This window comes from Corvus kubaryi, unplaced genomic scaffold (assembly GCF_017639235.1).
Source record: "Corvus kubaryi isolate FWS band 111438036 unplaced genomic scaffold, C.kubaryi_AGA036_p1.0 split2-37374, whole genome shotgun sequence".
Lineage (NCBI taxonomy): Eukaryota > Metazoa > Chordata > Aves > Passeriformes > Corvidae > Corvus > Corvus kubaryi.
The window spans coordinates 6,067,386-6,090,414 of record NW_024582082.1 but is presented as its reverse complement, the minus strand read 5'-3'; the positions used below and the strand labels follow the sequence as shown (position 1 = coordinate 6,090,414).

Below are 23,029 nucleotides of genomic sequence, written 5' to 3'. Positions count from 1 at the left end.
CCTGTGATACCAAGCTGAAAGGAACACAAGCTTCCGCTAAGGGTGAACAGTCTATTTTCTACTGTCAAAATTACTACACTTTATAATCAGTAACTTTATTTAAGGGCAAAGTTACTGAACTTCTTGGGTGCAAAAACATTAGCCACCTCCTCAAATTCCAATATTTAAATATCCTAAGGAAGCTTTGAGAAGTAACCTTTCCCTTTAAATCTTGACCACAGCAGTGTTACACTTTAAAGTATGTTCAGGTAAGAATTATTAACTACACAACTTAAGCTAAACAAATCATATTAAAGAATGCATTAATTCCAATAGCTTAAAAGATTTCATTTAAGCCTTGCTATCTACCCTACACACCACTGAACAGATGCATAAAACAAACCTTCATACACCCAGTATGGGCAACAGAGAAGATGGTTTTGAAATGGTTTCCAATTCCAAGCATAAGCAAGTTCTTTGTCGTATGTTACTGTATAAGCAGTGAAATAGTTAAGAAACACAGGCTTATTATTATCATTTATTTTAAAAACCTTATTCAAAATATTAAGTGATACAGGTCCAAATATGATAAAAATTACTGCAAGAAAAAATTTTTGGGATATTTTGTTTGTGCTTTACTTCCTGTGGTTATGAAAAGAATGCATTTAACAGCAGGATACAGAACTTTTAGCACTTCAGTCATAAGACAATATCATGCCTTCAGACTCCTCATGCCAACAGGCATGAAGTTGATTTGTTTCCAAACATTACATAACTACTTGAATACCAAGTCATTAATTATGGGGTTCTGATTAACTATTATTTACAAATTTATCAGTTTGAAAACTAAATCACAAACAGAATGTACAGAAAACTAAAATTTTATATTTTACAACTCATGAAAACATAAATAATGGAAGTACGAAAGACAAAAACAAAACAAAACCAAAAAGGAACAAAACCAAAAAACCACCACCAAAAAAACAACTGTACCAGTAACTTGATTTACACTAATGCATAAATGTTTGTCAAAAATGAGAGTGCACTGTCCAGAGACTGGCAGCCCCTACACCCTTACTTTCACCTGTCTGTTACCTGGGTCAGAAGAACAACCAAATAAATTATTCTTACAGTTTCTCCCATTTATAATATAACAAATCACATAGCCATTTCCCAACCGTCTTAAAATTCAATAGAAAACTTTGATATATTGAAAGCCTGTCAGCTATCTATATTTTAGTAAGATTATTCAACAAGGCTTGTTTTCCATTCATTAATTACAAAGACAATGAAGTAGTCATAAACAGCATTAGAGGAAAAAAAAAGGACAGTCAGGAAGCTGCATACCTTCACAAACACCTTAAGCATTTTAGGAAATATATGGTATAAAACTTCTGAAATAAAATGGGTTATACATAATTATTTTTAAATTATTTACGGCATGAACACATACAGAAATTATTAAATTGCCATTCTAGCCATTTTGCCTAAAATAGGATCAAATTATGCAACAAGCAAACAGAATATGAAAAAACGAGATGAAAGACTTGCAGCATCAGAATTTAAGCACAGAAAAAAGTAATTATATTTTCAGTTTGCAATATAGGGGAATTTATGAGCCATGTAAGCGATTAGCAAAGACATCATTAATTTGATTTAGTGATGCCAAAGTCATTAATTTATTAGACCTAAAATATTTTATGCTTTTTTTTTGTAGTATAACTATTAAGACTGCTCCAGACAGAAGGGAATGATGCTTAATGACTAGAAATATCACTAATTTATTAAACTCTGTATCTTTACAGTTGATATAAAACCTGACCAAAGTAGCAAACAGATGGATCATGCCCTTGATCTTCCATGAGATTTAATCTCCAAAACATCCAGGTCAAAGAGAGTACATCTCATTTCCATACAAGCAGCTTATTTAGAATACCTGAATATCATTACATGACTGGGCAGGCAAAGAGTGGTAAGTTCAGCAAACTCAAATCACAGTGCTTTCAAAACACGTAGTCATTGGTTATTTTCAGGGAAGGCATCGCTTCGTTAACGTTTTGATCTAAACGATGATATTCCACTGTCCTGGAGCACAGGCCATCCCTCCACCTTCGGCTCTGCACCAGTAAGAAGATCTGAAAGAAAAACGGGACAACTTATAGATGCTGTGCAGAAACATTTTGGGTTTGATAGACAGCTTCACAGTGGTACTGACATCATGGTTTTACTCCGCATGCTGGCAAGGGCATTACTGTGGCAAAGACAAGGCATTTTTTAATCACTTATTTGAACTGCTCTCAGATAAATTTTCAAATGCAAGTCTTCACCATCTTTCCCTACAAAGAGTCGGCAATGCACATTACAAATAGGCCACTGCACAGTAAAGAAGGTTTTGGGTTTTCAGCTGCTTTCTTTTCAGAATCCAGCAAATCCTCACCCAAATCAGTGTTCTCCCCAAAGATAAACACTAAATTTCATCATATCTAAAAATTAAACTATGGTTTAATGCAAATTTGTGCATGCACCTCTATTGGGCCTGGTTGGGCTGGAGTTAATTTTTAGTGCCAGCAATAAATTTTGAAATAACACCAGTCAGGATACTTTTGAAATATAGAGAATTAGTTTGTACTGAAGAAACATTTACCTGAAAATAGTAACTTAGTAGCTTCTCTATGTAAAACTGGAAACAGTGTTAAACATTTTCTAAAAGTATGTAGTTACACTCTCAAAATATCTATGCTATGAAGACATTTTAAAGTGAACTATTAGAAGGATTATCACAGTCATAACATTTCCACACCATTTGCAATTAAACTTCCCTTAATTTGTTGTTTATAATCCTGTGCAGAAAACAAATTAATCGCTCACCCCCACTTGACTTGGCTCAGGTCTTCTTTATAGAACTCATGTTGTGTACTGCCAGTGTCCACTACTGTACTGACTGATTACTGATGTTACCAATTAACTCATTTTCTAATCGCAAATGCTTGATTCGAGTTCATTTTCATTGTGCAGATAAAAATGACACTAGTGATCTGCATATTAGTATCACCACAAGACTAAGTGGTCAAAGATTTCATTCTTCAAAAAGCTATGTTCTTCTTCTTAAAGAAGTGTACAAGGGAATGCAACTTTATTTTAAGCACTGCAGCTGTTTCTCTCAACCTTTCAGAGCACACCTACCTTCCTCTTATTGTGATAGGTGACATAAACAACAGCTACTAAGAAGGCAATTACAACCAGATGAAAAAAGAAATGACTGTCTTCTTCTTCATCCAACCCAGAGACAGAAACACCTTTTATCTTCTCATCAAGGGTCTTGATCTCCTCATTGTAGTTACTGATGGTGTCAGAGTTGTCATCTTCTGACATCTCTAGAAGGTCTGGGTTGTATCTGGAATTTGGTGTCATTTCATAAGCATAGTCATCTCCATCTGACTCCATAGTTTCTTTTATGATGGGTGGGGAACTACTTAGTGTGTCTTTCAAATCTGTTAGAAGATCCTCTTCCTCAATTTTAGTATCTTCAGAACCATCAACATCCACCTGTGATACCGGACTAGCAGGGACAACAGGTGATGAAGAGTCACCATCTGCTGTAGGTGGCTTTCCTGCAGTCATCGAATTGATTTTGGCTGCTGTTGGGAATGCCTCCTTTCTTGCTGAGGTTAAACTCTGCAAGCTGTCTGTCAAATTTTGGGATCTACTCAGTGTTTCATTCTCACTTTTAGACGAACTATTTCTCGTAAACATCTCTGCTTTCACAGGACCTGACAAAAGGATGAGAAACAATCAGTAGTATGCACAAGACAGAAAACTATTGCCACAAATTTCTTTCACAGACAAGAAATCATATGAAGAACACAGCATATGTCACACTGCAAACTTCTTAGAATTCATTTGCAGAAATACACATTCCTGTACTTTGGCAACTTCCAAAGAAAAGTCTTCAGTGGGACAGGAACTAAAGGTTGGAAGCACATTGCCTTCTAGATTAGTATGGCAAAGTGTCCCTGAAAAACTCAGCACGCCTGTTTTCCCGACGTAAGAACTTCAAAGACATGTCATCCTTCCCCCTGTGGATTCATGAAGTCTTGTAGAATCATACATGATTAGCCTTTTGTCCATCATCGAATTATTCTTCCCACAGATTGAGCTTAGGTCTACAAAGGAGGATGTTCTCAGGAAAGCTTTTACTGCAGTTAAGTTTTTCATCTTTCACCATTGCATGTTTTCCCAACAAAAAATGAGAAGACACTGCAAAGTCCCCTTTGGCCAGGACACAAAGTCCCAGCACCTCTTCCCAGGCACTAATTTTTATTGAATTTGTAGACACTGAAAAAGATTTCCAACCTTGTATTAACTCAAATGAAACTACTGAGCCACAGGTTAAAAAGAAATGCTGAAGAAAGGACAATCTGACTACCCATGCTCCTGGAGGAACGCCTTCTGTTGGCAGCAATTATTGTAATGAAGTAAGTCAGAAAGAGCACTGTGACAATGCACCCTCAGGCAAATTCAGCATCTCTCCAAAGCTGGGATGGCTTTGCAGAACTACATAAAAAAAACAAGGTGAGCATTAAATCCAGATGCAGAGCCCACTGTCCCTCTTCTCTATCCAAAGAGAAAAAGATGAAGAGTCAGTTTAAGAATAGCCAATTTTTTTTAAACCTAAAAGTTAGCAAACTATTCATGTTTGCAGCACATCACTTCCAGATTCAAATCCAGAGGCACCGTAAAAAATGTGTAACAAATTTTAGATTTTCAGTCTGCATTTTCATATAAATACAGAAACCATACTTGCCTTGTATTTTGGCTTGCCAAAATAATATTTCATTTTACAAAAGCAACAGTACTTTCATTAAACAATTCCAAGCCTCGCTGGAAAGTTACAGACTCTAGAAACGAAGCATTCAACCAACTGCTTGTGTCAGGTTACTTGTAAGTAAAATATTATAGAGGGGACACTGAATCACGTTATTCATGGAAGTTGTATATTTGCTGAGGCTCAGTTACAACAGAGCTCTTGTTTACATGGCACACTTTTACAGTATGAATGACTCTTTAACCAACTGTAAAACACAGAAGACTCAACTCATCTCACATGAACCAGACACCATGGTGCCTCTTTGCTGAAGTTCAAAGTCAACCATTTCACATCTAATACACTTCTTGTTGCTGAAAAAACTACTCATCTGAATTATTTTATCAACATTAACTTGTGCAGTTCTCATCCAGGACAAGTTTAGGGAATTCTGATCTCCCCTCAGGAGTCAAGCCAGCTAATTGCATATGCAGAGATAAATACGAGGAAAGGCAGTTGCAAGATAGTTTCACATTTACAGCTAGTTGGCATGTTGTGAGGTCAACTTTACTGCTACCCTCCCCAAACAGACAAAAACTATTAGACAGTAATAGCTAAACTGTTTGAAATACAAACAAGCATATTTTGCCTATAAAACTATGTTGCATCTGGCCTTACATTTCAAATTATTCTTGAATTCATTTTAACATGGAGGTTTTAGAAGGATATATGCTTAAATGCAAGGGTCTCCCACTAGCTATTGTTGCAGCTTCAGACTAAAAAAGAGCAAACTCCTATTATTCCTAAAATAAGCTTAGGGGTTTTTTATGTTAGTAGCAGCGGGAAGTTTAGCAGCTAAACCACAACTGATTTATGATATTTACCCAAAACTATTTGGCATTATAAACGGTGGTTGCACTGTTTACAGTTACACAACACTGTCAGATGATTTTAGATCCAGAGATGCCTCAGCTTCAGAAACAGATACTAATGTTCAATCATAGTGACAGGATTAGCAACACAACCCTCTTAGTAAATACCGCACATAAAAAACACATCACGGTTAAAATTCACTTCCAGGAAAAATGCATTTGGAAAGCAAGTTGTTTCATGACTCCTGAAGTTAAAAATTCTCAGTTTCCTACAGGTTTCTGTCCCAAATTCTTCTGCCTACCCATTAGACCAGGTGAGGGGCAACACAAATAGAGCTGGTGTGGATATACTGACTGACAAGCACACTGACGGATCAAACAGTTCCCTTTATTTCCTTCACTAATTCCTTTCTCTTCACTGCCCAGCCAGTAGTCCATCTAACACAAAGAGAAACTCACTGTCCTTGAAACACTCATTAGCCTTTGGTTACAGCCGTCTGTAGGTTTAAGGAGGAGAAAGAAAACACTTAACTAGGGGTCAACTTGCAGAATAACATAAACTTAATTTCTAGGGGAGGGGGAGACTAAAACCAGGCACGCAGCTAGAGTAGTTAGAAAAAAACCCCAAATCTGGTTAATTAAGTAACCGGCTAAACTGCTCTTCACAGCAACAAAAGCCGTGCACACCTGGCAGGCGGCCTCCCACCCCCTGCCCGGGCGCTGCCCTTCCCCGGAGCAGGGCCCAGCGCTCGCTGCCCCCAACCCACCCCAAACAGACGAGAGGCCGAGGCCAGCGCCCGCAGCCCGCCCCCCACCCGGCCCCGCGACGCTCACCGGAGGAAACCTGCCCGCGGGCCGCCAGGGCCCAGCCGCAGAGCAGCAGCAAGCACAAGGCGCGGCCCGCCGGCCTTCGCCGCTCGCCGCCGGCCGCCGCCATCTTGGGCCCCCTCCGCGGACGTGGCGATGGCACCGCCCCTCGTGAGGCGGTCGCGCAGGCGCACGGACGGGAAGGCGGGAGGCGCGCGCAGGAGCTGAGGGGAGCGGCACGGTGTCACAGAGCCGGGGAACTGTGGAGTGGTAGTCTTGGAATCGTGGAATCACTGACTCATGGAATCATACAGTCATGGAATCATCAAGTTTGGGAGACCTTTAGACTGTCCAGTCCAACCCTCCACCCAGCACCGCCACCGTAACCCCTAAACCACATCACCCAGCGCCAGATCCGGGTGCCTCTTAAAACACCTCCAGGGATGGTAACTCCACCACCTCCCTGGGCAGCCCGGTCCAATGCCTGACCACCCCGACAGCGAACAAGTTTTTCATAATATCTGATCTGAATCCTCCTATCTCAGCTTTAGACCAGTTCTGGTCCTCTCACTGCTTGCATCTGCCATGCTCCTGGGAGCTGTCTGCATATGGCTCATTTGGATCGGTGAGGTCTGGAAGGGGACTACTTCTCCCAGGAGCGCTGGGTTAAATATCTGAGATAGGAAATACTCAGGAATGGCTCCCGGTAAGAGGGAAGTCAGCATTTCCCAATTTGTGGGCTGCGGCTGTGGCTCTGCAGTCTCACGCTGTCGCAATGGCATTGCCTCATCGGACACGTCCTCCTGCACCTCAGCTCTTGCCATCATTGCAGCCACCCACGGCAATGGCTCACACATAAAAGTACAAACGAACAGCCACTGAAGTTGATCCAAGCCGGTAACTGTTCATTGCCCACACTTACTTGTTTATAGAGAGGTAATTCACTTACTGAATGTAATAAAAGACAAGTAAGTTGTGTTATCTTGTTTTATCCAAGAGCTGAATACATGTGTATGTGCAATTGTCAGAGCTCAGAGAGCACTAAGAACACTGCCACGTCTGGAATTTAATTCTACTAAGTATTTTTGGTTTGTTTGGTACAAAACATGCACCAAGACGTTGCCAGTCTTCTGCTGGAGCCACAAATGTAGATGTAATTGTTTTCATAATTCATATAAAGACAGAGTAGAAGATGACATTTCAGTATTTTATTCAAGTCAGGTTTGGGTTTTTTATCCATTTTTAGTAGTGTCAAGTACAGCATTTTGGGGTCTAGTTCCACACAAAATGGAAGACTCTCTAAAAATGTACCCATTTAGTTGCTAAAAAAAAGTGGTAATAAAAGAAAATTCCGTTTTAGAATTAGTGATGCAACTATGTAATTGCAGTTGCAAAGACTCTTCCCTGATTATGTACATTTTACCAGCTTTTCGGTCAGTGCAAGGGGAAGGAACCACAACACAGCACAGGCAGGATTGGCTGAGTCACATCAAACCTCCTCCACAAGGACTTGGGCAAGGTGGACAACCTAAAGCATTCTGGAGACAGCAGTAGGTGTGGGATAACCAAATAAGACAAACCATTGATGAAATACGTATCTAAAAAAAAAAAAATTAAAATCCCTTTTTCAGACAAATTTGCACATTCCCTCACTGACTGAAACTTTAGGTTTCAGAACATTTTGCTTATACAACTAACAGTACAATATAGTGGTCTGCAATTCCCAGGTTTTATAACACATTAACACATTCCTTGTGCCATCAATATATTAGTAGAGGTAATCAACACCTTCCTTCTTCTTATCACGTGGCAGTTGACAGATGTGATGAGCAATTACATATGGAAAAAAAGCCCGGGTTTTTTATTTATGATTTTGTCTCCACTTCTTTAATATCATTTTTAAAGCTTAGCTGTCTTTAACCAGGACTAGCAGGACAGATACACAGCAATACTTGCACTCCAGACAAAACATTGAAAGGTACACTATTTTCTGAAGGTAGCTATGCTGTATTTTCAGATTAGCAATTGTGAAATCACTCCTTATGCTTCAAATTCCAGTCCTAGACCAAGTTTGTGACCCCCTGCATTGACATTCTTGCCATCCAACAAAGCTGACAACGTCAGTTTGATACCTGCAAAATGGAGAAAAGGGAGAGAAAAGTCAGCTTAAAACTTGGAATGAGCTTTATGTTCAGGAAGTGCCATGTCTGTTACTGCTTTAATTTATTGGGTAGCCAAGTTAATGGGATTTGGCAGCTGGCCTTGGAAGGACTGGGCATTTTAAAACAATTTGCAGATAAGAAATCTTTCTGAATTATGAAATTTAAAATAAAACATGATGATAGATTCTGCTTTTTATCACTCTGAGTAATTAAAGCTCTGAGCCAATTCACTGCTGCTGGTCTACTTATTAATCTAATTTTAGAGTCCAGTATTACAAAAACCTGGGACCTTGATACATACTCACCTTTCTAAACCATTTTAAAATCTGAGTATAAAAAAGCCCAAGCCCCGTCTGCTGTAATATCTCATGTCAATCTGCTCAGCATTCTGGCAGCAGATTTATTACACTACATTAAAACCAATTTTGCAGCAGTAAGATTGTCGTCTTCCTGGGCCAGGCGACCTTGAGAAAGTCACATTTTTAAGAAGAGTAAACTCAATAATAGGAAGCCTCTGAAATATTAAAAATTTAGTTACTTATCTGTGACACAAATAATTATAGACATATTTTAAATCAACATAAAAGACTATCTGACTGTTTAGTCAACAATGATCTCTAGTAATTCTGCTTCCAACAGACATCCAAAATTAACAGAACAGCCCCTGGAAAAGTTCATCACTGGCTTGCCAAGCAGAAGAGCAATCTTACAAAACCCATCATACTTTACCACCAAAAATTTCTGATATTTCAAGATTAAAGTATCACTTTACTGATTCTGATTTTTTTCTGCATAAACCTACCTGGCTTTAAAGTCTGAGTGTATCCTAACCCAATCAGACTGGAGTTGTTCACTTTAGCCTTAAAGGGAAAAAATAAAGCGTTATTTAGTAATAAATAGTAAATTTAGTAAATAATTTAGTATCTTTCTTCAAAGCCCTCCCTGCCTGAGAATTAAGCAACAGCTTTTAAGCATGTAGGGATTTCATGTTTTAAATCCCAAAAAAATCTAGAGTTAATTGTTCTATAACTTAAATCTCAAATCTCAAAGAATCTACAGTCACTGTAGAAAATAATGGGTTTATTAACATAATTTCTAATTTTTTCCACACTAACACAAAAAGAGTCTCAAAATAGTGCCCAGTAATGCAATAAAACATTCTGTGTCTCTTTTAAGGAAAATCCAATAGTTGTGCTCTCAGGCTGCCAAAACCAAAACAAACAGATCCATGTGCCAACTACATAGCACAGAACTGCATCAAGACTGTACTCTGCTGATGGAAAGGCTGCTTTCCATTTCCATTTATTAAGCACTTATTTTCAAATGCATATAAATGTACATGCACAGGACTCACAGAAAAAGAGGCATCTGGGTCAATCTGATACTTGGCTGCTATTCCAAAGCGAGTGTTGCTATTTCCAGCTGTCCAAGCAAGATTCACAGCAGTTTCCAGTTTATCATTCACCTTCTGGTAAATGGAGCCGCCAAATTCCGTTCCATCATTCCTGGAAGGAATGCATTAGTGTAGTTTTAAACAGCACCCCAAAACAATCATCTTTTATTTTTCCAGTAAGAGCTGTATTTGCACAACATCCACTTACACCTCATTAAATATCCCTGTAACAACTAAGATAGACACATTAGGCCACATTGGTCATGAAGTTATTTTTAGATGCTTCAATTCATTGAAGATTATTATATTTCAGCAACTTCTGAAACTGAAAAAAAACCCCATGACAAACTATTAAAAATTAGACCAATGATGACAGCTTCCAATTTTCCCTTTCCCACAGACGGGAGCCTTTGTAGTAGAGAGATTTATTTTTCCCTGTGTGTCTCTGAAATAATTATTTTCCCTGGCAAATGTCTCCTTGTGCCCTGAAAGGGCTATATGCCAGTCAGAGAGCCCGAGTCATCCCAAAACTGCCATGTCAGCATGCTTTTACCAGACACAGGAACTGTATCAGAAGTGAAGATGACAATTTAACATCCAAGTACATAGGGTTTTGCAAATGAATTGCATTTGCAGCAGTCCTTATGGTACATCTGTGCTATGGTCTGTGCACTAGAAACAGAAATTTTGCTTTGCAGAGAGCACTGGCCCACAGCTGAATGATGAGTAGCACAACTTCCAATTACTACTGCCCCCAATGTCACACAGGAATAAAATGTGGTAAATAAAAGGCAAAATGTTAGAGCATGCAGATCATAAAAACAAGACCAAAAGACTCCTAAAGGCCTTGCACTCCTTGTAAACCAGTGAGCATCTGAATTTCCATTTTTGGTTGTTTTCTTAAAGAGAGGATACAAACATATTGTAGAAAATAGGCTTTAAACCCCAGGAAGATCTGGGGTTATTTCTAAACTGTGAAATAATCTGGTTCCAATTATTAAAGTACACCAGACCTTTAGTGATTACAAAAAGGGGTAGATTTAGGATCTTTTCCCTTTTACCCCTTTGGCCTGATGTTCGTAACAGTTGCACAAACAGCAGTGATATGCCTATTTAAAAGTTCAAGCAATAGCAACAGCCTTTTAAATTGTTAGAGTAATTCTTCCAGAAAAACACTGCAATACTTACTTCAGATAAGACTGAAGCTCACATTAACTGCATGTGCTTGGCTCTCAAGAAAAGGAGGAATTAAAAAGGACTGAGGAGAGCTGGTTATACAGGCAGACTTTGTGCAAGGTTTCCACACAGCTCTGTCTTGACCTGCAACATTAGGGGGGGGGGGGGCGGTCTGAGCTATGCTCAAAAAATGAGGAAAGTCATATTTAAAACTAGAAAATATCCAGCCCTACCTCCCTTATTTTTATTATTAAATAATAATAAAGTTGAACCTCTATTTAACTCTAATAGTAATAATAGCACTTTTCTATGCAGGTAATAGCACTTTTTATGTAGATTAAAAAAAAAAAAAAAAAACCAACCACTAGCCCCCTATGAAAATTAATATATTAAGGCACCCTTAAGGAAAGTAACTTGCTAGAATCCCCAGCTGGTTTGTGTAATGCCAGGAACAAAAAAAACATGCTTCAAGCCCCACCTAGTTACATTATCTGTTCTGCCACAGCATCCCAGTGAAACAGTAACTTGTGTAGATGTAAAAACCAAGCTGCCTAGTGAGGGGAGTTCCACACACAACTCTTTCTGGGATTATATAAAAGTTCTGACATGCTTTCAAGGCTGAAATACATCAATCACCTAACTAATCTATTATTAACAATAAATAAAATTTCTATTCGTATCATACATCTATGGTTTTGTCCAGTAACAGCAACCTGAGAAACAGACCCTCAGGAATCCAAGAAACAGTTAGATCTGAGCCCCTGCTGCTATGAATTTCTGCCATTGCTTTAGTTAAGAGTAATAATAACCACAGCATTTTCTAGTGAAATAATACAGTGTTTTGAACTGCTACAGCATAACTAAGTTGAAAGTCACTGCGCTTGAAGGAGTAACTTCTATATCCTGAGTGGAAGGGGACTCCACATATTGTGATGGAAGTTTTCTGCCCACATTTTTGTGCTTTGGCAATCCTTCAAACGTACTGTCTGGGCTGTGGGGGTTCGATTGTTCTGTAAGGCAGCGGGAGCTTCCTAAACCAGATCACTGCAAAACAGCATGAAACAGAACAGAATGCCTTTGAAGAAGTAGCTCTAGGAAGGCAGAACAGTTGTTCAGCCCCCAGGCGGAAACAGCCTGGAATAGCTCTGCTACATGCAAAATATCCAATTACCCAAGGGCATGGAAAGGGGGGGCCAGGAGAATGGATTAGGGATTGCCTAATCTTAAAAAACTGTATTCTCCAAAGGCATAAATTGCTTTTTTAGGAGGAACGGGAGACAGAGAAATAAAGGTTTTCATGGAATTTGATCCTGGTTTCCCACTATTGATACATTCAGAAAGGACAAATACTTGTGTAAATATATTATTAGGAGTTGCAATACTAAATAAACTTTTACACCACATTTTTTCCAGTACTACAACAAACCCAGCCCCTGTCTCTTCCAGTCACTCCCTTTTGCCTGTTTTTGTTCATCCTCTGATCAACTCTTTCATCTACACATCAAACCACCATTTCGTTTGATGTTGACAGGTGTAAAAGGAAAGCATTGCTTTTATTTCAGCTTTCACAAAGAGTATTTTTATAACTTACTTTTTTTTATTATAGCACTAATGGATTCTAATAGTCCTTATCTGTTAGACACTGGACCCTTGGGTGCTTAGTGAGTTCCAGTTCCTTCCATCATGCACTCCTTCACCCACACAATTAAAAGAAAAGGTAACACAGCTAAAAAAATACAGCTTGATGTCTTTAATGAAGAATTAATTTCAAATTCACAATTCCCTTGTTCACCACTGCTGAACCTCTGATGCTTTTACTGTTTACTAAGCAGCAAAATCCTCCCAAATTCCTTTTTAGTGCCGGTCTGCCAGTACTTACACATTAGTATGAAGCTGGAATTCATCGGTCTTATAGCCAACAGCGAAATTGCTCTGGGTTACTCTAGACTTTGCTGTCTCAAAAGTCATTTGGTAGCCTGCCAGCCACCCCTCGTAGCCAAGCACGAGGGCTCCACGTATTGAAGGACCCGCAATATCAAAATCCATGTCACAGCCGATGTTGATGTGTTCCCTTTTGTACCCCGACTTAATTTTAGCACTCTTTTTCCTAAAGAGAAAAGAAAGTATCTGGTATCTTTGAAGAGGTACACCTGTAGGTAACAATTCCATCATATCACTTACTTTAACTCAGTGTAATAGCTCCTGAAGACAGTGTGTGCATCCCTGGAGAACCACATGATATGTCATCTTCTTAGTGTTCACCTTTACAAAACCCTAAGGCAGCTACAGTGAATTCTTTGCAAATGAGCAATAAAATGTGGTGTGGTGCCCCAAAAAGCACTTCTGGGCTGTTTTCTGAAAAGCAGCCGCACACAGATAGGAAGTGACAAAACCATATCCTCATCTCCAACTGATATGATGGTTTCAGAAGTTTGGTACATTCAAGGAAGTAATGGAAACTGTAGAAGTTTACAGGTTTGCCACCAGAAGTCCACAGCAGCGGACTTGCTTGCCTGTCCCAAGCAAACAATTTTTAGACAATCCTAGTGAATTGGGTAATTTTATTTACTGTGGCAGACATTAAGAAATCACTACTTTGTCTGCAGCTTCGTGAGGGAAAGTCTGGGCTGTGAAGCAAGCAGGCTGCTTCAGTGGCTCTGACACCCCCCATTTCTCCTTAGGGTACTTTATGAACTTTAATGGTTACAGCCATTGACAGCCACCAGAAAGCTGCCAGGTTAAGGCAGAAATAAACTTTCCTGAGTCACCTGTTTATTTTTATACTCTTGGCCAGAACACTATTTTCTCATGTGTCCTTACATCAAGAGTGCAGACCCTCACAAGGCAAGAGAGTTACGTCTAATATATTCAGCTACTCTTATTTAAGATTTTTTCTTCTCTTTTTACAAGTGTCTTCTGTCTTTGACCAAATCTTTACTGAAATCTTTCTGGAAAAGTCAGGCTAATTTGAAATTTCAAATCAACCTTTCACGTCAGCTAACAAAACCTCCAAGAAAAGTATCAGTGCTGTGTCAGACCCACACAGAGACTGATCTCTTTTTTATTGTTATTAGCTCAGACTCAGGAATTTCTTGTGTTTTGCACAATCAGAAATAAAGTGCAGGAGTGCCAAAAGCATTCATCTGCAACTTCTGTAAAAGTTAGTGGTACCTCTCCCACCAATGTCACAGGGACAGAGGTAAGAACACAGAGAGCTCCTAAAAATGACTTCACCTGCTGAAAGATTGATCACAGTCAGTAAGTAATAACAAGGGGGAGAAGTAGCCTGTTACTGAGACATAGTGCACCCCTGTTAAACTAAGCCAGGTCTCACCAGGATTGAATCTCACTCCACTTACCCAAATTTAACACTCCCCTCAAGGCAATCATAACTACAGTATGTGTGAAGTGCCCAAGAAATAGTTCTAGACCTGTAACATCATTCTTGTACAAGGTTTTTCCTTTAAATTTTTCTAAGAATCCTATCAGTTACGAAATAATTATAAAAAACCACTTGAGATTACTCTGATTAACAAAAATATCTCATTAATCTAGAATTAGGAGTGGACTGAAAGCAGTTGACAATGCAGAACACTGAATCTAAAAGACAGGGTGAAAGTTCTGCTGGGAATATAACCCTGAAAGCCTGCAGTGCTGTTTGCTGCTCTGGGAAGCTGATGTGCAGAGTATTTTGACTCACTGGCAGCACTGCTTACACAAAGATAATCAGGGGAAAAAAATAAACCAACATCTAGACCTACAGCTGCTGCTTAATCCCTCTGGCCCACATAAAACATGGCATCCAATCGCCGTGTCAGAAATATCCATCCACCACCAGGGCATACTGTGGCCAGCAAGAATTCAGGTGATAAATTCAGCTCAGGACAAGAGCCCACTTCTGTGTCAACCTATCAGAGCTGTGGCCAACTGGCTCCTGGAGCTTGTTAAGCTTTGCATTACAGCTGACTTGTTTAGTGCTTTTATTCAGGCAGCACCTCATCCTCTGACATGGCCATAAATACACCAGGGAGCAAAACCTCAACTTTTTCTTCACTCTCTAATTCTAACTATAATTTTCAAGCTATTGTGTGCAAAAGTTTGCTTGTTATAATTTAGGATTAAAAAGGGATTGTTAGCACTAAGATTTAAGAGAGATGTACATGATTTCATCTTACATAGGCTGATTATGGCCTGTCTTGGTATCTCAGGAAAAAAAATTTAAAATGCCTTTTGTGTCACTTTAGCTTACTCACTTCTTACCCAGTGTTAGGAGAGAAGGTGGAATCAAAGGTCAGCTTCAGGCCCCGTGCAAGCTGAACAGAAAAGAAATTCACTGGTTGGATTTCTAATTAGAGATTGGTGTACGTGAATTTTCAAATTGCTTTTTTGGAGCCAAAAATTACCTGATCTTCAAGAGTAATCTCAGTGCCTAGTGTATTGTCAGTGTTCCACTTTTCTGTGAACATCAATCCATATTCCACCCATTTGTATTTTGTTTCCAAACTACCACTGACTTTGTTTGTTTCTGAGTTTGCTGAACCTGAGCTTGTAAATTCCTGAAAGAAAAAAAAATAATTTATGCATGTAATATATGTATTTGTCAATATATACATATATGCAATCAGGCAAATGCTTATACTTGTAGAACGTATCAGTCATTATAATTTGTTAAATATTAGTTCAGAAAAATACAAATATATTTATTTTAAAAAGAAATATACAGTAAACACAAAAACACTGCAATGTTTAGGATTTCAGTGTGCTTCCAAACTCACCAGTCCATTTTCAGATCTTGTTTTCAAATCAAGCTTTATTAACCCAAAACCTAGAGGGTGAGTAAAAAATATTAATCATATATATGTTGATTTTGAAAAGCATTTCTGATTTATTTCTTAAAACTCTCTTCTAAATCACCTGTGAACTATTAAATAGTTAAACCAAGGGCACAGTTATCGAACCATGTGTTTCTAAGAAGCAACTTGTACTAACTTCAGATAGCACTTGTCTGATGAATCCTACTGACCTCAGCAATATAATTGGGACCAAATTAGGTAATAATACTTTTATTCACAGTGAGCAGCATTCTGTTCATAAGCAAACTACTGACAGCAGTGATCCTGTTCATTAATACAAAGGCGCAGCCAAAATACAGCACACAATTTTCTCTCAAAACCAGCAACAGTTCTATAGGAAACAAGAAGAATTTTATCAAAAGAAAAGTAAGTTACCCTCCCTTTCCAAACAGCGAGGGCAATGTGAAGCTGTGATTCTGTGGATTCTAATGGAAATAATCGGAGTATTTCTCAGGGGAAAGTAATAAAATCCTAACAGTTTCAGGAATCAGGTAGACAGCAAAAGACCAAACTTATTTTGGCTTTATTTACCATATCCCTTGGTGAAAATATCTCTGGCAGATTTGCCCAGGTCAGCATAAGCAGGTGGAACAGCCATTTTCTGGAAGGGAAAATTTAAGAAATAAAAAAAGGAAATTACAGTGTTCAGAAACTTACTTAATTCATTTAAGCAACAAGACACTTAAGCCCATTTCAGCCACTTTCATTTTGTATTCCCCACCCACCACTGAAATACAGCCTGAAGAAAACAGCTATTGCAAACAGTGTGATTTCGGGAGCCAGCAGCAGCAATGACCATGCACTTGCCACTGAGGATGTGAAACAGGCTGCAGAGCAAGTACATATTAAAAGAAACGGAACTGTCTATGCCTTTCCGAAGAGTTAACTGTTGTTTTCTTATCAGTGTAACTGCATGAATGAACTAATGGTTTTGTCAAACCATTTCTTGGAAATGTTTCTCCTGTTTCTCGCAATGGATCTCTTCAATCTGATGTAAAGCATTAGGGCCCCAACTTATTCGCTCAGGAAATGTAACCAGGACAAGCATCTACCATCAGGAACATCTCTCTTCCCCTAATTCAGAACAGCAAATGGATAACATTTATGTCAGCAAAATCAATAAATGGTCATTCTTGTGCTTGTTTTCTTTGACTTTGCTATTGCTATTAATGGGTTAAGATGCCTCCTTAAACATTGACCTTTAAGTGTTTTTCTGTGCACCTGAGAAAAAATGAGCTTGCTGAGAAAAATTCAGCCTGCAGAGAGGCCATCCTGTGAAGTCAGGCCATCAGGAGGGTGGCCACAACCCCACTTCAGCAGCCAAATGCAGACTGGAGCTCCCTGCAAAGGCACAGCCCAGTGGTGGGGACACTGCAGGGGCAGCTTTCTCCACTGTGTTTTGTTTCTTAGGGATGCCCATGGTGCCATGGAGGTCCTCACTTGCCAATCTTCAGCAGGCCCTGACATTCTTAGTTCAGTGGCCTCCTGCAAAAGAGATAAATGCATCCCATTTTCTCAGCCACTGGGAAAGTTGTCTCACCATATATGGAGGAGAAAATAGGATCCTGAGAGGAACAAACCAAGTGAATCTCTTTTTTTATCCAAGTACAATAATTTCTACTTTCTTATTCAACTGAAGTAATTTCTTTAGGGGAAACAAAGTCAAGCAATCTGAAATGGTGTATATCTTCTGTCTTTGTAGACAAGATTTCTGAATTCTACACAGCAAAGGAGATAAATCACACTTATAAAGCTAATCCTCTCCATACCAGATGCTGCACTAAAATTCCATATTCACAAACTTTTTGTCTATTCAAAAGTAATAAGCAGTTTACTACATATGCATGCAAATGCTTAAAAGAATGCCTGACATTCTTACTCCAGAGTATTCAATGTTAGCAGAAAACTACTCCTTTAAATCCCACACAAAGCCACTAGCTCTGAACACGAGGGTGCTTTAATATCTCTCTGGCTGCAGACTGGGATGCAGTTCTCAGGCAAGCTCACCACCCCATGAAGATCAGATAGGGACTTTCAGCAGTTACTCAGCACCCCAAGCACTCCAGACAACATGCTGGGGCCTGTTAAAGCAGGATATTGCTATTGCATAAAGGAAGAATCCCTATCCTAGAGGGAACAAAACAGATCTGGTGGCTAAATGAAAGCAAACATTCTTTTCACAACATGAAGTAGGACACAAGGGCACATAATGTGATGTAGCTTCAGTTGCAGACTACTTGGGTGCATGTCATCTCTTTCCAGTTATAGTCCAGTATTAGAATGTATCCCCAAATACACAAGCAGCGAAAGAGTTAAAATAAATTTTTAATTTTTTTTTTTTTTTTTACTTCATATTCCAAAGCAGTTTTAGCTGCTTATATTGGACCTAAGTGTCTCTGCTTGGGTTGGTTTTGTGAAAACATAAAAGCAGGGATTTAATGTTTATACACAAAACCAGCCTTAAAAGGGGGGGGAGAAAGAGGGAAAAAAACTCCAAAAACATAAGCAGAAAAAACCCCAAAGAAAGTACTACCAAATTTATATGAGTAATTCCTCTACTCCTCATTGAAGTCACTAGAAGCAGATACAATGCTCTGCTTGGAAATCTCCCCCCCAAAGTCAGGCAGCACTCAGGAGAGGGATGGCAGGAGTCACTAAGAGCTATCTGTGTACAACAAATGCTTCTGCCCTGCCAGAGCAGCCCAGCCCCCGGAGAACCCTCTGATGGATATTGCCATTTAGCATCATCAAAAATTAAAAATATTACAAATCCCTACAAATCAAATAAGCATTGCTTTGAAAGATAATGCACCGCTCTGCCAGCTGCACCTCAGAATCTATCAGATCTATTTTATCAACAGTCCCTTTGATTCACTTCATAAAATCAAAATATTTTCTTCATAAATGAATGCTGTATGCTTTTGGGTTGGATTTTCTCAGTTATGTATTTCCATTCTCCAAACCCATGAAGCCAAGTTTTATTCCCTGACACCTGTATATCCCCTCTGGCTGATGACCCAGGCTCATCAGGTACATGAGCTATGCCAGGCTGCTCCACTGCTGCAGTCTGGGCCCAGAACAGTGGGAGACATGAGAGCTCCACTTAGACAATTACTGTAATTAGGGGACAATACTGAAAGCCAAATCCCTGCCAGTTGTAAGGCAAATATTGTAACACACAGAGAACAAGGTGTTTAAAACTGCTGAGTGTGGAAAACGCCAGGAGCTGTGTACTTGGTGGTTAACCTTCCTGTTGTCAGCGAGAACAAAACAAAAATAATTATTTCTGGTTGCACTGGCTAATCAGAAGCCTCTTGTTTAACAGATGGAAAACAAAACTGATTACATCCTGTGCGAGTACAGGTTGTAAGACAAGCATGCTTAGCAGGGATTCAAACTCTTAAAGGATCAAGGAATGGCCGTGGCCGAGTGCCCTTGCTTTTCACCAGTGGGATCCCTGCACATTAACTCAGATTAGGTTTGGACTGAAATGAATTCATTGCTTTTATCCTTGTCCAACTGTGCGAATAGCTCAGCGTGACTACGGACCTCGACTCCTGCACACAGCAGGCCAAGTAGAATATCTGTAACATGTTTGAAGTGGGAAAGTATTTTGGTTTTCTTGAGTAAGAAACACCATAGCACAAGTGATGACTGAAGAAAACCTGAACTGAGGAGGAGTAAACTCCAAGTGCTGCTGTGAGCATACCTCCAGGAATGCCGGATTTATAACTGCCACAGGGAGAAAAACGGGAGCTCCCTTTGGTGCTGCAGGATGCAAGAGGCAGCCCCACCAAAGATTTCATTACAGCAGGGCAAATTTGAATATTTTCCAGTGTCACAGATGGCAATGTTTTCACTCTATGGTGCAGTTCTGGGCAATTAAATCAAACTCAGTCCAAAAAGTAGCAAACCCACAGGTTTTGGCAGATACAAGGATTGGCTGCAACCAAAGGAAAATTCATCTCTGCTTGATAGCTTTCATGCATGCCTAGGTTAAAGTTTCCCTGCACATATTTATCAAATTTATGATATTTACATGGGGAAAGGAACAATCTAAAAATTTAAGATAAGAATAAAATCCATTGTAAGAATAAAATTCCCATGAAGACAATGGAAATCTATCAGATTCAAGGCTAAGAAAGTAAAAAGGTTGGATTTATTCTTATGTAGCCACATTCTTTCCCAATAAATTTGCACTCATGTACCATTTCTTGATGGTACCAGTAGTTCTGAACATTCCAGTCTCCACAAGCATGAAAGATGCTACTTGCAGGGTGCACACATTACAGCTGCTGGGAACAGCTGGGAGGGACAGATAGCATTGGGTTATGAGACAAGGTACAGTCTGCATGGGGAAAAACCCACGTGAGGGTCTTCTGCCTCAAGGTTAAAAACAGTATTAATTTATTTTTCATTTATCTCCTTCATTAAAGGAAAAATTATTCCTTGGAATGAAGCAGCTTTTAGGTGCCTTTCTGGACCCCCAGCCTGGGCAGTGTCATTTCCCAGCCAATGTCTCTTGTGTCAATACACCACAAAGGATGAGGCTTTGCTCTCAGACAGAGCAGGGCCCAGCTCCCTCCGCGTCCCATGGCTGGCTGGAGGCACCAGCTCCACTTGGCACCAGCATCCCTGTCCAACATCCCAGGCTTCCAGGGGAGCATGGTGCTAGCTCCACACTTTGGGTTTTATGGTCCAGATCCCAAATCCCTGTAAGTCATGCCCAGTCTGCTTCAAATGAGGTTCAGCAGCCTCACTGTACAGAGATTTAAGAATACACTTACCCGTAAATACATGCGCAGTCACGCAGAGGTCAAACATCAAGTTGGGCACATTCATGAGGCTTTTGAGAAGCCAGTAAAAGCATGTGGCTTGTAAATACTCAGCATTATTAGATACAACACTTAACAACACTTTTTGTCCCAACTTGCTACTATGCCAACATCATATAATCCGTGCAGCATTATGACTCAAAATTTAAGACTGGGAGTCCACAATTTCTTTTGTTGCAGGCATTATAAAGCCGTGCAGCGTCCCTGTGACACTGCAAGATCCCAGCCTTCCTGCTGGAGTTTTGCTCTGGAACTGCACGCATGATGGAGCAGATTTAAAGAAGGGTTTATGCAGTACCTCTGTAGCCCAATGAACAGAGGAGCATAGAGGAGAGAAACCCCTTAAAAGCAAATGTAAATATTATTATTTAGGCTACACTAACTACAGAATTAAAGAAAGAGACAGCCTGCTCTTAATTGTACAGGTATAAATTAAGAACTGCAGTGTCATATGGCAACCCCCTATTAAACTATCACACGTAAGTACCAATTAAGTAAACTTGGGAGATGTTGCTGCTTGCTGTAGCTACTGTAGTTACTAAACTGCATGGGAATGACACAGAACCACAGACCCTACATGTTAAATTAAACCTTTTCTGTTAAATACCCGTGAAGGAGGAGAAGAGCAGTGCTGCTGTCCCACCCTGTGCCACCAGCATGGCAGGGCCCAGGCCAGCGCATGCCCTGGCAAGCACACTCAGGAAGGGCCATGTCCCTCACTCCTGGCCCCACTGCAGGAACACCCAGCACCAGATCAATGGGGATGAGTAATTAAAATGGCATCTTGTCTTCCAGCACAGTGTGACATCTCACACAGAAGAGGAGCACCTGCCACACCAGTGGATGGGTTTTTGCCTACCTGCAGCAGAGGCCAAGCCCACAAGGGCCTGAGCTGTGTGTCCTGCCTCCATCCCAACAGTGCTGGGGCTGGGGACACCCTCCTGCAGCCACAGCAGCCAACAGTGATGTCCCCCACACTTTCACACCCCATACACACACCCAAAATGTGGGCAGGAAGAAAAGGTTAATCAGTGCAAACCTTTGATGGAGAGTGCTGAGGGAGGCATTATTCCAGAATGTCATTGCAATGGTGCAAAAGCCCATTTCTGACAAAATTTCATAGGTGAAATGCCATGAGAAAGGTGATTATTCAACCGACCACTGCACCCAACCAAACAAACTGCAACAGACGTCTATTCTCACTAAACCATCTGAGAAACAAGCTGGGATCTGTTTCTGCTGGAATCGCTATAAATATTCCTGAGACACAATCCTGCGTTGGTCACTGATGATGAGTCAGCTCCACGTCATTTTCTGAAAAATTTGTTACCGTTTTTTTTCTTTTTGCAAATACCTAAAGACTGAATGACTCAAAGACTTTTCCCCTCCAGCAAGAGTTGTTCCCAGCAAGGGCTGTGACAAGGCAGAATGGAGGCAGCTGCTGGTGTGGCCTCACAGTGCTCCGTGCAGGAGGCAAAAGCAGAGACATGGGGATTTTTAAACGGACATTATTTCACACAAGTAAAAAGCTACATTCTGAGAATAAGCAGAATAAAATGGAAGAAGAAATTGGTCTGGCTGCTGGGCTTGAGGCTTGGGGTTTTGATACATATCAGAAAGAATTTGCCAACCCGCAGAAGGATCCCGGGGGTGTGCAGGAGCGAAGTGAAAGAGATGTCAGAGCCAAGACTGTGCTAAACCCGGACAGGTACAGCCACCTTCGACCTTTGCTCCCCGGGAAGGAGCAGAACGATCCCGCTTGCTAAAGCGCTCCTCGGGAGCCCGCCGTGGCCCAGTGACCTTTCCGCTCCTGTCACGGGGCCAGCGCCCGGTTCATCCAGCTCGGCCTCCGCGCTGCGGCCGGTGGCATCCCGGGATGCGGCGCCGGGACCCCGCCGCGCCCGCTGTCCCGCCACCCGCGATGTCCCGGCCACCCGCGCCTCCCAGCAGGCCTCCGTGTCGCAATGCCCGGCATTACGTAAGGACACAGTTATCCCCGTTCCGACGGGCCGCGGGTGGGCAAACCCGCTGCGAGCTCCCGCGCTCCCACGCGTGACCCGTGACCGGGTCCCGCCGCCCGCATCGCCCCGCGCCGCGGCTCGGACGGGGCGGCCCGGGACCCCCCGCCCGGGACAGCCCTACCTGCCC

The 23,029-nt window shown here is 40.7% G+C and overlaps 2 protein-coding genes across 2 annotated transcripts; both read right to left on the bottom strand.

Moving 5' to 3' along the window:
* Positions 1 to 504: 504 nt before the first annotated feature.
* On the bottom strand, positions 505 to 6,614 carry CUNH5orf15 (chromosome unknown C5orf15 homolog). The gene is made up of 3 exons (XM_042014471.1): positions 6,490 to 6,614; positions 3,163 to 3,749; positions 505 to 2,114 (listed from the first exon to the last, which is right to left on the bottom strand). Exons 1-3 carry the CDS (start codon positions 6,590 to 6,592, stop codon positions 1,983 to 1,985), a joined length of 822 nt encoding a protein of 273 aa, XP_041870405.1. The 5' UTR covers positions 6,593 to 6,614; the 3' UTR covers positions 505 to 1,982.
* A 1,041-nt stretch (positions 6,615 to 7,655) lies between these two features.
* On the bottom strand, positions 7,656 to 20,102 carry VDAC1 (voltage dependent anion channel 1). The gene is made up of 8 exons (XM_042014469.1): positions 16,578 to 20,102; positions 15,969 to 16,018; positions 15,597 to 15,749; positions 15,454 to 15,506; positions 13,073 to 13,300; positions 9,979 to 10,129; positions 9,427 to 9,484; positions 7,656 to 8,594 (listed from the first exon to the last, which is right to left on the bottom strand). The coding sequence occupies exons 1-8, from the start codon at positions 16,642 to 16,644 to the stop codon at positions 8,503 to 8,505; spliced, it is 852 nt and encodes a 283-aa protein (XP_041870403.1). The 5' UTR covers positions 16,645 to 20,102; the 3' UTR covers positions 7,656 to 8,502.
* Positions 20,103 to 23,029: the final 2,927 nt, after the last annotated feature.